Here is a 14814-nt window from a genome sequence, read left to right as displayed (position 1 = left end):
AATAACATGAAAACAAGCTTCTGATTGACTGCTACTAATACTGCTTTAAAATCCTTCTTGCTGGGTTGGGTGACTCACACCTGCCATCCCAGGACTACAGATATACTGTGGCGGGAAGATCAAAAAAAAGTTCAAGGGCAGCCTCCGTTTATTAGTGAGACTGTCTAGAAAAACAACAACAACAACAACAAAATCCACTCAGTGGACCAGTTTCTGAGTCTGCTCCCATCAGGATAGACACCCTCTAAGTGTATCAGAAGCAATGATTTATAGTCCTTTGGTTGTCTAAAGGGAGCGGTCCTTCACTGTACTCATTTAAGTAAGAATTAAGGGTTCCTTGGTTTCAAATAACAATAGATAAAGTTTGACTCAGGCTTTTCAACACTTATCCATGATAAGACTCCCACAGCCCAGCTCCTCGGGCTGTAATGTGGATCTTGGACTTGGTTTTTCTACTTCTAACTGGTTTTGGTATCTGGAGAGTGGCAAATGTTCCTGAGTCCTGTTCTCTCCTTTCCTAAAGGAAATGGATATCAAAGATGTCCCCTTGAAGGCTCCTCTTGCCCATCCCTCTTGCTTCTCACTTCTTTCTGACCTGTGACCATGACTGTAACACCTTTAATGGTGACATACTAATGAATGAGTCTGTCCACTCCATCACCATCATCTCTTTCAGGATACTGCTGTAGTCTTAGACATAGCTCTTCACACCCTTCCTTCAGCTCTCACTCAGTAGCTTCCTGTAAAGAACACTCTTTTGAAAGTGGTGCCCATGTACACTTCATTTCTTCCCTAGACCGTTAAAGAGATACATGCAGCTTTTCTGGCTGTTTTAGTTACTTTTCTTGTTACTGTGAGCAAATACCTGGTAAGAGGCAACTTAAGAGAGGAAATGATTTATTATGGTTCCGGGTTCAAGAGGACAAAGGTCATCATGTTAGGGAAGGCATGGCGGTAGAAGTGGCCACAGGCTGGTATTGTAACTTTCTCACATCTGGGGATCAGAAATCAGAGAGAAATTCTGCGCCAGGGTGTAAACTTTAAGGCTCACTTTCTCTTTTGAGTCTGTGTCTCCTAAAGCTCCACAACATTCCAATCTCTGTAAGTTAACAGGGCCACGTTGCCACATGGCTCACAGGTTGTATACTCTAAGGTATCATACATAGGCAGTGTGTTACTTTGGTACTGTTGAAACAAATGTTACAGACGAGCTAGCTTAGAAAATGTATTCCTCACAGTCCTGGAAGACCGGCACCAGCAGCTCTGGAGTCTTGACATGGGTCTACTACTTCCTGATTTGTTTCTCACTGAATCCACAGATAAACAAGAGGAAAAGTGACCCTCTCCTGTGAGTTCTTAAAAGGCCACTAAACCCATGAGGGCTCCACCCTCAGGCCTGTTCTGCAGTAATTTATGTGATGACTTGATGTTGAAGAGTATCCAGGTAGTTTCCAGAGGGGATTAACATCTAACCCAGTAGACCAAGTCAGGAAAAATCCTCTCTCACTAGTGTCTAAAGTCACCATCTAATCCAAGTGGCATCTGTCAGAATCCAGATGGAACAAAAAAGTGGATGGAGGTGAGATATTGCTCTTTTCCTTTGGAACCTCCATCTCTTTCTCCTCCATCTTCTCAGTATTCCAGATTCTCTCTGATGCCTTCAGCCTCGGACTAAACCACTAACTTTCTTGGTTCTCTGGCTTGTAGGAGACTATCTTGTGGGATTTCTTAGCCTCCATAATTGCATGAAGTAAGCTGATTCCCACATTAAATCTTTTCCAGTTTTAGAAATCCTTTTGGGGCCGGGCGGTGGTGGCGCACGCCTTTAATCCCAGCACTCGGGAGGCAGAGCCAGGCGGATCTCTGTGAGTTTGAGGCCAGCCTGGGCTACCAAGTGAGTCCCAGGAAAGGCGCAAAGCTGCACAGAGAAACCCTGTCTCGAAAAACCAAAAAAAAAAAAAAAAAAAAAAGAAATCCTTTTGGCTTTATCTCTTTTCAGAGCCCTCACTAATATGCAGCTCCAAAAGCCCCAGATCTCACCACACTAGGATTTCAATGTTTGCAGTCTGAGGATCACCAACATTCAGGCATAAGAGATACCTACATGGGCCAGGTGTGGTGGTACAGAGAACTACACATGAAGGTGACAGTGGATACATAGCCACACTTGGTGATGTCTTAAGGCCTAGGATTGAATCGTCAGAGGGCACACACTCACACTGCGCATCTGAGAAGGTCACTCTTCCCAACTTTCATCTCGCACATTGTTCTTCAGGTAGATGTGTCAGAACTTTGGGTTCAGATGTTCTCAATTTACAAGGTGCTTCCTCTAAGCTTTCCCCATTTTGTGCTTCTACACCTTACAAAGAGAGCCACTTAGAGTTCTCTGATGATTCTCATGTTTAGAATAGGGGTTCTTCTGGGGAAAAGGTGGCTTAATTAATGCCAAGGTCCCAACATGTGGATCTCAGCATTTGGTATCCTTCACACAGCAAGTACCTGTTGAATAAATAATAAGTGAGTGATGTAAGGGGCAGGAGAGGCTCAAAGGAGGGAGAGAGAGGAACTACTTCACATTGGTGTTGACAGTGAAACATGGGAGCTCTCCTGACTGGTCCATGAGCCTGGGGTTAGATCCCGGGTAGATGGACTACTGTACAGAGTCTACAGATCATCTCTCAAAGAGGAACAGTACAAAACAGGATGAAGTAAGAGCAGCAGGCAATTCAGGAAAAGGCCTGGAGGTGGGCAGCCCTGGGAGCCAGAAGCGCCACAAACACCAGGGCCTCTGTAACTGTGAATTTTGAGAAGGTGAAGTTTCCCTTTGTTTTCTTTCTACCTTTCATTTTGCTATGTTTCTTCCTTTGGGGGGGAAGAAAAAAGAAAAAAAAACCCATAAAACCAAGAAGCCCGAGAGTGCCTCAAAAATGGCATACTTTATGAGATATGTAAAATCAGTGGCTTTTCTTGTGGGAAAATCTCTGAGGGAAGCCACTTAAGGAACAAAGGTTACACCAGGGCTCACAGGTCGAGGGAACCGTCCGTCATGGCAGGGAGGATGCTGTGCTGAGGGTAGCTGTAGCCGCTGCCTCACATTGTCCACCAGTCAGGAATCTGAAAGAGACGACTGTTGTGTTTATCCTTTGGTCTTTTTCCCTAGTTCAGGATTCCAGACCACGGATGGTGCCCCTCACATTCAGGGTGAGTCTTTCTGCCTCATGTATGTGCTCTAAAAACGCCGTCACAGACATGCCCAGCAGTTTGTCTCCTAGGCTGATCCTAAATCCTGTCGAGGGCCTGGGGTGATTAAGAGCGCGTGCTCTACAAGCATGAGGAGCTGGGCTAAAATCCCCAGCACCCGAGGCGTGTAGGACTATGTGTGCCTGTCACCTCAGTGCTGAGGGGGCGGATCCTGAGGGCTCACTGGTCAGCCATCCTAATCTAAGTGATGAGCCTCCAGTTCAGTGAGAGGCCCCTTCTCAAGACAATAAGGCAGAGAAAGAGAGGAAGACACTCAGCAAACTTCTCTCGCCTTTGCATATTCACACATGGCCACCTCAGAATTCTCACATGGAGACACTGTACACACATTCATATTCTCCCCTCTCTCTCACACTTTCTTTCAGACACACACACACACACACACACACACACACACACACACACACACACACACAATAACAAAACCCCATTAAATTGACATCAAGATAAACCATTGCAAGTTCTAAGTTCCTGTTCTCTGTAGGTCAAGAGGGGGGTCCACAGTGATTACCCGGTGACTTTCAGCAGCAGAATGCAAAGAATGTATCCAGGAAGAGAGCTAGGAGGAAAAGGAGGATGGACAGGAGTTGACCTGAGAATATGATACCCTAAACCTACAAGGCACCCCTTCTTCATATTTCTTATAAGTGATATTTATCTCTGTGGCTCTACTGACCCCCCTTTGATTCCTCACTTTCTAATCAGGCCAGCGCCTTTAGTCCGGGGAATAAGATCCATTTCTCACAGCTCAGAACTTGGATGTACTGAGTGTCATTCATGTAACATGCTAAAGTGAACAGATACGGTTGGCTACCACTGACTAGCTGCTGTGAAAAGCAGCGTCACAATTTCCGTGACTAACACACTGGAAAAATAGTTTTCCACGCCTCTCGATATCAGTAGAAAAATGAGAATTGTCTCCACATGCTAACAGAGACCTGCCCGAGCCTTTTGCAGTCTGTGGCTCTTCCATCTCATGGGTGAGATCTTCCTCTGTGTTTAGCTAGCATACGTGTAACGAGAGCAGAACATCATTATGGGTGGGCTTTACTAGCAAGCCTGAAGGTGGCATGCAAGTCAACTCATATCGTGCAGGGTAGAACCAAGTCTCATAACTAACCAACCACACTGAGATGGGAGACTATGGCTGTAGTCTCTTCGTAGGGTGGCCATGGCAAAGTATCCATGTATGACACAGAATAGTAAGACATTATAACTACCATCTTCACAGTTGTGAAATCTGAAGTCCAAAGTTAAGGAGTCACCCAGAAAGAACGGGGCTTAAGGATGTAGTTAGTTGCTAGATTGCTTGTCTAGCATGTACAAAGTGCTGAGTTTGACCCCCAGCACAGCACAGCATAAAATTGGGTGTGGTAGCCCGGGCTCTAATCTAGCACTTAAGAGGTAGAGACAAGAGAATCAGCAAGTAGTTCAAGGTAGTTCTTTGTTACAAGTCAAATGTGAGGACATTCTGAGCCGCATGAAACTTTGCCTGGAGCGGGTGGGTGCGGGGGTGGGGGGTGGGTGGGTGGGGGTGGGGGTAGGGCACAGTAGTCGGTCATGTTCTTTCTGAAGCTCCAAAGGATGCCTCTCCACCTCCTCCTGAGTTCTGGTGGCTGCTGACACTTCTTGACATTCCTTTTCTTACAGCTGCTTCCTTCGGTTTCTGCCTCCGTCCTCGCATGCCTCCTTCCCCATATGTCTCTGAGCAGGTCTCTCTTTTTACAGAACACGGCCATTGCAGGTTAGGACTTACTCTAAACCATCGCAGTCTCATCTAAGTGTGGCTGGATCTGTAAAGACCCAGTGTCCAAATGCAGCCACGTCCACACGTACGAAGACACTGATTGACAGTTTCATTCATAGCAACGGTGTACGTGCACGGCACCTCCAGAAGAAAAATGGACTGGGGAATTTCTGCCAAGTTGTTAAGGTTTTCAGCCCCAGGGGCGGAGCATTTTGAGAACTTTACCGAACTGAACCTTTTAAACATTGTTTCTATGAAAATGCATTTGTAACATCAGACAGCTCTGACTCACAAATGAACTTTGGAAGGTGATCTGTCTCTTAGGCATAATGGCTTATTCTCCAAAAGAACTTTACTCCACTCAGATAGTCTTATGGTTAAAAAAAAAGTCTGATTTTAGATTTTTAAAATACTATTAGCTCTAATGGTTTAATAAAACAGAACAGGCATATTAAAATTAATATAAGCACCTATAAATCTCCATGCCTTTAAGGTATGTGGCATAAAACCTATCAAGACCTCACCCTTTCTCTGTGTGGGTTGCTGATATGTGACTGGTTTCTGCCCCTGGCGTTTCCATCTTAGTCTTGCTTTGCCCGTCTTACTTCATTGTATAAAGCAGCTGCTTTTCATTGACTGTAGTCATGATTTAGTAAAGGAATAGTGGATTTCAACCAGAGGAATGTAATCTCTAGATTGTATTAACTTTGTTACCTTGGGCAAATCAGCCAAACTGTCTGTGCCCTGGTTTTCTTATCCATATTGGAATTAAAATGAGTCTTCTCCCTTTGTGGTTATGAGAGTCTCATTAAAAACCACTAAATGCTTATTGTGTGCATGGTTGTGGGTGCTTGGGTACAGTAAAGGGAGAATATAGAGCCCTGCGCTTGAAAGGCTTTCTATCCCTAAAGAAAACAAAGAGTTTATGAATTATAAGCTGTGTTATAGATTTAAGGTGTTAGCATCATTGCTACCCTGAATCCATCAGCTCCAATTTTCAAATATGCTTAAAAACGTTGTTTGAAGAAAACTTACAGCTTCTAGATAACAAGAAGAACATAAAAGAAAAGGAAAATTGTAGCTAGAGTTTTCCTGCCTGGCCCACAGTCAGGATAAATCTCTGCCACCCGCCAGTCCCACAGCCACTCAGACCCGACCAAGTAAATACACAGACTTATATTGGTTTCAAACTGTATGGCCGTGGCAGGCTTCTTGCTAACTGTTCTTACAGCTTAAATTAATCCATTTCTATTAATCTATACCTTGCCACATGGCTCGTGGCTTACCGGCATCTTCACACGCGGCTTGTCATGGTGGCGGCTGGCAGTGTCTCTCTGACTCAGCCTTCCACTTCCCAGCTCTATTCTCCTCCTTGTTAGTCCCACCTATACTTCCTGCCTGGCCACTGACCAATCAGTGATTTATTTATTGACCAATCAGCAACACATTTGACATACAGACCATCCCACAGCAGAAAATCTAAGATTTGAAAACATCTACTGTGGTATAAACTCAAACTCATGGTAAATATTGAAAATGTCCCTTCCTTCCTTCCTTCCTTCTTTCTTTCCTTCCTTCCCTCCCTCCCTGTCTTCTTTCTTTCTTTCTTTCTTTCTTTCTTTCTTTCTTTCTTTCTTTCTTTCTTTCTTTCTTTCTTTCTTTCTTTCTTTCTTTCTTTTCTCTTGTAACCCAGGCTGGCCTTGAACTCTCTGTATGATAAAAGTTGGCCTTTAATTCCTGATCCTTCTGCTTCCACCTCCCAACTGTTGTGATTAAAGGATCGTACCCCCATACTCCTTCCTTTCTTCCTTCTAGGCACATCTTACTCTGTAGCCCAGGCTAGCCTTGATATTGGATTGATCCTTCTGCTTCAGCCTTCCACTCACTGGGACTATAGCCATGGTACCACCACGTTTGGCTCAGTATTGAACGTATTTCTGTATTGTATTTAAAAATAGTTCCTTAGCTTCTACCAGACACTGCACACTGTGTCAGGTTCATGGGGCATGTCAATGTATATATAAACCCTGCCTTCAAGGAGTTTAGAGTCCGTTTGGCCTGCATGCTCACTACACATTGTTAGGATAGAAATGAAAGAGTTTCTGGATGAGAGGCACAGATTGAAGACTTCAGAAGGCGAAGAAAGAACACCTACTCACTTAGACATTTGGACAGTCCCTCCTGGGTGAAATAGTTATCATAGGTTAATGTAGATGTTTACCTCTATTGGGAGCTGGCATTATGTTAGTGCCATTCTTTCACTCTGAAAAACAAGTATGTGTAAGATTTTCTATTTTTCTATTTCTATAACAGCACTGTTATGCATTGATGCTGAAACATCATCCCGGGTATGATGGTAATGGGGGAGGAAAGGCTTCAGGAGGTGACTGAATCACAAGGACAGAGTCATGAATGGGATTAGGGACCTTTCAAAAGGATACTAGCTGGGCCCCCTCGTTTGCCCTTCTGCTGCTTCCATCATGCATCCACAGCAAAGAGCATTTAGGTACTGTCTTGGGAAAAGATACTGGGCCCTCTCTAGAGTCAAAGATGCTGTGCCATGATCTTGGATTTCCTAGTCTCTAGAACTATGAGGTAGACATTTGTATTATTTATGAATTATCTGGTCTCAGACATTTAACACCAGAAAAGGATTAGGACAAACACTCTGGCATTTTTTTTTTTTTTTTTGATTACCTAAGGCAGAGGACTGAACCTGGGTATTTAAAGTTGTTCATTGCCTATATGGAAAGCACCGTTATAAGAGGTTGGCCAAACTCTATCAGAAGTTACCAGATCATAAACTGCTATAATATGAAGTGTGTTTGTTTCCAGTTTGTATAGAGATGAACAATGAGTATTCTAATTTGTCAGCCAACTCTATTGATTGAAAAGCTGATTCTGACTTCCAAGAATGATGACTATTCGTAATGTGTCTCTGGTAGACCTAGCTACTATAGACATCTTCCTTCTTTTTCTGAGGACTTTCAATGGCTGTCCTCCTTGACTGTACTATTTTTCTTTCAGAGAGTTGCTTGGCTAGATCTCTCACTTCATTCAGATTTCTGGGGACCGTGCCCAGGCACCTTACATAAACCATCATCTGCCTCTCGTCACTCTCCGCCCTACTTTTCCCTCATAGAACTCACTAATAGTTTTGCTTCTCATCTAATCTCCCTGTTAGAATATAAGGAATCTAGTGACAAACATGTTTTCTGTTTTCTTTGCTCCCATGTCCCTGGGGGTCAGAGGGAGTCTCCCTGGTTCTTTGTTTTGGCCACAATACATATTTATTTAGTCATAATTCAGGTTTCTAAGCCGAGGTTGCGCTCAAGAAAAGTCAAGTCAAGGAACTCCCCTAGAGAAGGGGAGGGAACAAGGAAAGATGAGGGAGGATGGTAGATAGACAGGGGACATCTTGGAAATTTTGGTGTGGACTCTGATAACAGTAGAAGTTACTTCTGGAAGCTTCTTGTAGACATTCTCGTAGGGCTTTGTGTCAGAACAAAGGAAGCTCGGAGTCTTTGCCCTGTCTGTGGGACCCCGGTGTCACCGTGGCACAGTGCTTGTGGGATGGATGTGCTGGAACAGAAGCAAGGGAGGGAGTGAGGGCGGCAAGGTGCGGCTAACTCAGTGTGGGATGTGGCAAGCATCTCCGGACAGCGGACAGCGAGGCAGAGAGAAGGAGCAGTGAGAAAAGAATGGGAAGTCTTTGTTGAGGTGTTTTTTGGCAGGTGACTTCATTTTCATGTAAGAAGCATCTTTAAGGAAGACATTTCTGAGTTGAGAGCATCACATTTGTGGTAATAATGGGATTCCTAACAGAAGTGCAGAGGTACTTTCAGTCTTCACAGCATACTTACATACATTCTCTCCCTGTTTTAATTTTCACAGTTTTTACACTTAAGTAGTCTGCATGTTATACTTTGAGTTTTCTAGGAATAAGGATGAGTAGTTAGCATGTGTGCTTGTGCAAAATATATCTAGCTCTGCTTGCACCCACAGTTTAACAGTAAATATAGAAATAGCCACCTTAATCCAATAGATGAAATTAGGATTCTTGTTACATAAGCAAACCACATTGTCTTACCCAGAACAGTTCTGGAAAATCAGATGAAAAGGTCCCTGAGATTAGAGCTTATGTTTTATTCACCAGTCAATCGAACTGTGCTCAGAGAATCTCTATAATAGGTATGAAATGTTTTACCTCCGTGACATGTTGTTTGTCTTACATATTTAACAGACCTTGGTTAACTGCTGTTAAGGAAGGCTGTTGTGTTGGTTCTGAGAAAAATCATCGATGATCTTCCCTCCTCCCCATTATCTCTAGGCTGTCAAGTGGTGAATGGGTGGAGTGGGGGGAGGTGTGGAGGTGGGGGGGGTGGGGGGGTGGGGGGGGGTGGGGGTGGGGTGGAGTGATTCAGGTGCTATTAGAGCTTGCCTTGCCAGGAGGGAGTGGTCAGGTTGCTGATGGCTGTTGAAGCTGTTCTCAAGCTTGATGACAGAAGCCATCCTTAAGCAGAGTTTTAAAAGGTTATTAGCCTTGCATCAAGTGACTAGCATGGTAAAAATGTAACTTTCTTATAATTACTTTAGGAGATTAATAGACTCCATTTCCTCATCTGGACCCACTACAGTGCACCCCTTCGGGTTCAGACATTCAGGTGTCATCATTTTCTCTGTATGCATTGTGTCTTTCCCACTGAAGTACCTGGAGGAGGAAAATGAAGTGCAGGTTTTATGCGTGGCAGGCACCGATCCTGTAATGGGTGTGTCGAAAGGCAAGCAGCAGGGTTCCCCAAATTGCTCCTGTCCCAGGCATTCTTTTTTTCACAGCGTTCTTTATTGTAGCCTGTCCCCCGATGGTAATTGGTTGAATCCGATTTAACAATGCAGTCAGATAAACAGTTGTGGCAGCTGCTACCATGGCAACGTCACCGTCCTCGCCCTCCTAGCGCGCGCCCCTTCCCCACCCCTCCTCCTGCTCCCGCCTGCCTCCTGCAAGTGCATGCTCGCCAGTGGTCTGTTTCCGCGGCCGGGGTTGATGGCACAGCTATTTCCTTCCCAAACTGCTCAAAATGATGAACGAAGATGCAGCTCAGAAAAGCGACAGTGGAGAAAAGTTCAACGGCAGTAGTCAGAGAAGAAAAAGACCCAAGAAGGTGCATTGGAGGCTCCAGAACGTCTGTATATAAATGTGTGTGTGTGTGTGTGTGTGTGTGTGTACCCGTGCGCGCGCGCAAGAGTGTGTGTGTGTGTGTGTGTGTGTGTGTGTGTGTGTGTGTGTGTGTGTGTGTGTGCATGCCACTGCAAGGCTGGGGAAGCCGTGGGGGCTTAGGAGTAACTAACTATAGACAGTAGGAGTGCCAAGCCTTGCTTTGGAAAGAGGCAGGTGCAAACGCCTGCTTTCTGGGGATTCGGAATGAAGCCTGGGGTTCACTATGAACCCGTGACTGGAGCACGGTGAAGAGAGCACGGTGAAGTGAGCACGGCTAAGGTGTGTTCGGAGGCTCGCTGGGGCTTGCCAAATCCCATGTATGCTTTGGGTGTTCACTGGCTACAAGTCGTTTATTACTATTGTTTTTTCTTTGAATGACTGAGTTTAAGAGTCAGAATGTATAGCGAGGTGGCTTTGGAAGCGTAACGCAGATTTTTGGCCATCTGTGTTTGCTGGGTGATGATCTTGAGATGTCTAGACAGGGTATGCCTTTTTGGTCCCACCCTTAGTGTGTTCTTCCTATGGAGGAAAGACTGGTGACCGGAGGAGCAGGATTCCCCGGCGGCATGCTCTTCCTTTGCTTTCTTAGATCCTCTGCAGTTTTCTCTGACATTAGCGTGATAGCTCTTTCTAAGATTAAGATAAACAGCTAAAGATATTATGGGCTGGGGGGAGGGGTTGGGCACACAAAGCAGTGTGTAGGATTTCTTACTCTGATACATTCCCACATCCTTGATTTTCATGGAAATGACACCCATGATGTGTGTGTGTGTGTGTGTGTGTGTGTGTGTGTGTGTGTGTGTGTGTGTGTGTGTGTGTGTGGTGGGGGGTTGTTGCAAACTAGGCGGCCCCACCCAGCACTTCTTTATGGCCTGACTCCTGGTGAACTGTTGCCTTCTAGAGCTCTTGAGCCCCACCTTTGAAAGAGATGCTTCCCAGATCAATCCTAAGATCCCTTCATATCCTGGAGGAAGAATATGGGCGGGGTATTTCATCTGATTCTCACAGAAATGATTTCTACTGCTTTGATGTCTTTGGATTTTGCAAGAGCAGATCACAAAAAAATAATAGTTATAAACAAATGAATATTTCTCATTTTGCTACTGTTGGGTTTGCATGGTGTTTCAAAACTATAGCTCTGTGGTATAATAAATGTCTCCTAGTAAAAGTCTAAATAATTTGAAATCTCTGATAATTAAAAGATACAGCGAACAAGAGAGTGGTGCATTTGTTGTATAGTGTCATGTGGTCATGTAATTCCTTCAAAATAAGTGTGCTCACACATGACAGTTTTTTAATAATAGCACACAGACAGTGATGTCTGATAAAAGGAAAATAGATAATTCAGGGAGATGTGAACACAGAATCCTTAAGTACCTGAGAGTTCCGGATTTCCCATCACTGCAGGGTGTTTTTATAGCATATTAGCTGATTGAGGTGGGGGCCACGGATCTGCTGTAACTCACACCATCATTTCAAGATTCCCCCGGTTTTTCTCTGAAGCCCCTTTGCTGCATTAAAAGCAGGATCCTAAGGATTGCTAAGGGGGTGGGGAAGGGATCTCAAGGAAATTTTAAGCTCTTGAAGATGGTAGTAAATTCACAGGACCAAAGCCATCTCAAAGTTTGACAGGACACTGAAACACTAAAACCCTCCATGTAACAAGTATAATATTTCTTTAGGTTTCATTTTTCTCAGTTGATTTTAGGAGTGTATTCCTTTTATAGCTAAAATATAGCAATTAGTAGCAAGTTTTGAATATATATGTGTGTGCATGCACTTGAACACTGAATTATTGAGTGTTGAAAGCCATTTCACCTAAAAAGAGTTGCCCTTAAAAACACGTTTATTACATGGTGGAGAGGATGTGTACACACACCCTCAATATGTCAAGTCTCATGAAAGTAGGTTCGAATCTCAATGCATCCCTTCACATTTGTACTCGCATACGTGAGTACGCATCTGTGAACACAGGATAATTGTATACATGCTTGAGTATCTTGTGAGGATTCAAAATAACAGACACAAAACTATTTGGACCCTATGTAATGTCTAGTTGATAAAATTTTGTGCTATTATTGTTTTCTTAATGGGTGTTTATTGTAGTAAGCCTTTCAGGAGGGAAGTCTGTTATACTTTTGAAAGAAATGAAATAACAGAATATGTTATTAGTGTTGAAAGGTTAGCAGGCTTAAAAACACTGAAAGTTATATACTCTAATTTGAAATAATTTAGAAAAGTATATCCCATATAAACCATTGCAATGTATATGAATGCAGAATGGAGCTGATTATTGTTTCATATTATTTTACACAGTAGGTAACTTAAATTTCTTCCTCACTCTTTCCTTCCTCACTTCCTTTCTTCTTTCTCTTTTTTTTACTTATTTGGTGTGTGTGTATATGTGTGTGTGTATGTTCATGTATGTGGGTGTACACACTTGTGCACATATAGAATCCAGAGAAGAACCTGGGTGTTCTTAGGAAGGGGATGGCTTCTTTTAGAGCATCCCTCATTGGCCTGATGCTTCCTAATGATGCTAGACTGACTGACCAGTAATCCTGAGGGCTACTCCCATCTCTTGCCCCGCCTCCCAGTACTGGAATTACAAATGCTTACACACAATTGTAAAAATATGTGACATTTTGATCTGGGAATTGAATTCAGGTCCTTATGTTTGCAAGACATCACTTTATTGAGTGAGCCATCCCACCTCCCCAATCCAATATTTCTTGCTGTGATACTAGCTATTGGGCCTTGTGTGTTCTAGGTAAGCTCTCTACCACTGCATAGCCTCCTTTAATTTTTTTGTGTAAAAACTAGACCATTAAATATTCTTTGGTTAGGAAATAATAATCAAGAGATAAGCATCTGGGAAGGACGTACAAGTGGAGAAAAGCAAGAACTGGAGCAAAGTCCATGCCAAGCCCTCCAGGTGGCAGTGGTTTTTTTTTTTTTTTTTTTTGGTAGAGGTTCACTGTGATCTGGTGTGGAATTCTGAGTATCCAGGATGATTGGCTACCAGCTTGCCTTGGCCCAGGTGGAGATCCATCTGCTCATCATGTTCCTTGTAAACATGCCTCTGCTCCAGTAAATGAAGAGCAGATGGTCCATGACCTCTTCTTTATATGTCATGAAAGTGGTTCTGAGGGGAAGGACTGGAGGGTCTTTGGCCACAAGAGCCTGTTAGAAAACAGGCTCAAAGAAGTGTTTGTTTATAGCAGAATTTTGGTGAGTACCCTAAGGACAGCGATTTCTTCAGGGACTTTCGTGTTGACCTTCAGTAATTGAGCTTGTTAGCCTCCTCCGCTGTGACCACTAGGAAGTCACCTGTGGTTGAACTGTTGTGTTTTTGACCTACTGCAGTGAGCAGGAAGATACACAACACAAGGCCAGTGGACCATTGCAGTGAGAGGTACCCTGGGGAATCACAGGATGTGGATTGACCTTGATGACAGGATTTGCATTAGAAAGGGGTTCCCAGAGAGTAGGAGTTCATTCTCTGGACGACATCAGAAAGCAGGTACAATTTGGTGTTACGAGAGCCGTGATTGGCAAAGACCTCTCTCTCATTTATCAAAAGATGGGGTGTTTGGTATTTTGTGGCTTGGGCTATGTCTGTGCTTTGTCTGTGTTGGGACATGATAAGGGTGAGGTCCTGTTTCTGTCTTGCTCCATGCTGGTCACAGAATGACCTTGGGAGATGTGGATGCTCCTGGAATTGCCCTTGTTCAATAGGACACCATGGCCAGCTGCTGGAAGTTAGTGGCTCCTATTTGCTCTTTCAAGCTTCAACACAAAGATACTTCTGCTGAGAGACAGATTCCTTTATTATTGCATGCTCTTTAGGTCCAAGGAAAATAAGTTGTGGCTAGTAATGCTGCTAATATTTCAAAGAACAGTTTCCTTAAGACACAATTATTTCACACAAAATCAGTATTAACGAAGGTGAAGAATTGAGGTCGATGTTCCGGGGGGTAATATGTGGAGAAAAGGCAAGAGGCTGTGCCAATTTTGACTAGATTCTGGGTCAAAAATGAAACATTAGGAGCTATGGAAATGTAGAGTATAGGGAAGTTTTGAGTGCACTCTAAATCCGAGGTGACTCCACAGAAACTTCTTATTCCGCATGGTATTAGAAACTTCTTATTCTACATGGTATTTTGGCTGATCATATTAAAGCAACCTAGAGGCATGCTGTCATGCATCTCGACTTGCTTTCCAACTTTATGCCAATAAGATGGCAGTGACTTGGCCCCAGAAGAGGCTGAAGGAGCCTTAGAGAATTTACATGAGTGAAAATGGAAAAGGCCAAGCATCAATCACATGTGACAGTTCCTTAAGACCTCTAGGCTTGGTAAGTTGTTCCAAGACAAGTCATTCATTTAAGGTGCTTGGATACAGGTTGTGGGAATAGCCATGAATATTGTGACTTTTTTCATTATGTTTGTGTTTTAAATAATTTTTAACATTTGTTTATTTTTCTGTGTTGGGATAGAGGTACACTTGCCACGGGGCACATGTGGAGGTCAGAGGACATTGTGGGAGTCAGTTCTCTCTTTCCATTGTGTGGATTTTGGGATGGAAC

General features: G+C 43.7%; 1 protein-coding gene across 15 annotated transcripts in view; it reads left to right on the top strand.

The window, feature by feature from the left end:
• Ank2 (ankyrin 2) overlaps positions 1 to 14814 on the top strand; it is a 596871-nt gene that overhangs the window by 271246 nt on the left and 310811 nt on the right. For 6 of the 15 annotated variants that reach the window (XM_052731652.1, XM_052731651.1, XM_052731649.1 and 3 more), the window contains exon 1: positions 9998 to 10170. The exons of 2 other annotated variants lie outside the window; for them this stretch is intronic. In XM_052731652.1, coding sequence (XP_052587612.1) covers positions 10087 to 10170 — 84 coding nt within the window. In that variant the 5' untranslated portion in view covers positions 9998 to 10086. Of the gene's footprint in view, positions 1 to 9987; positions 10171 to 14814 lie in introns of those variants that run through there. 7 more of the 15 variants (XM_052731623.1, XM_052731619.1, XM_052731629.1 and 4 more) reach the window with 4 other exon arrangements.

The sequence above is a fragment of the Peromyscus californicus genome, unplaced genomic scaffold, assembly GCF_007827085.1.
Source record: "Peromyscus californicus insignis strain IS unplaced genomic scaffold, ASM782708v3 Scaffold_9__1_contigs__length_137607984, whole genome shotgun sequence".
In the NCBI taxonomy this organism is placed as follows: domain Eukaryota; kingdom Metazoa; phylum Chordata; class Mammalia; order Rodentia; family Cricetidae; genus Peromyscus; species Peromyscus californicus.
The sequence above is the reverse complement of the archived record's forward strand: the minus strand, read 5'-3'. Positions and strand labels throughout refer to the sequence as shown.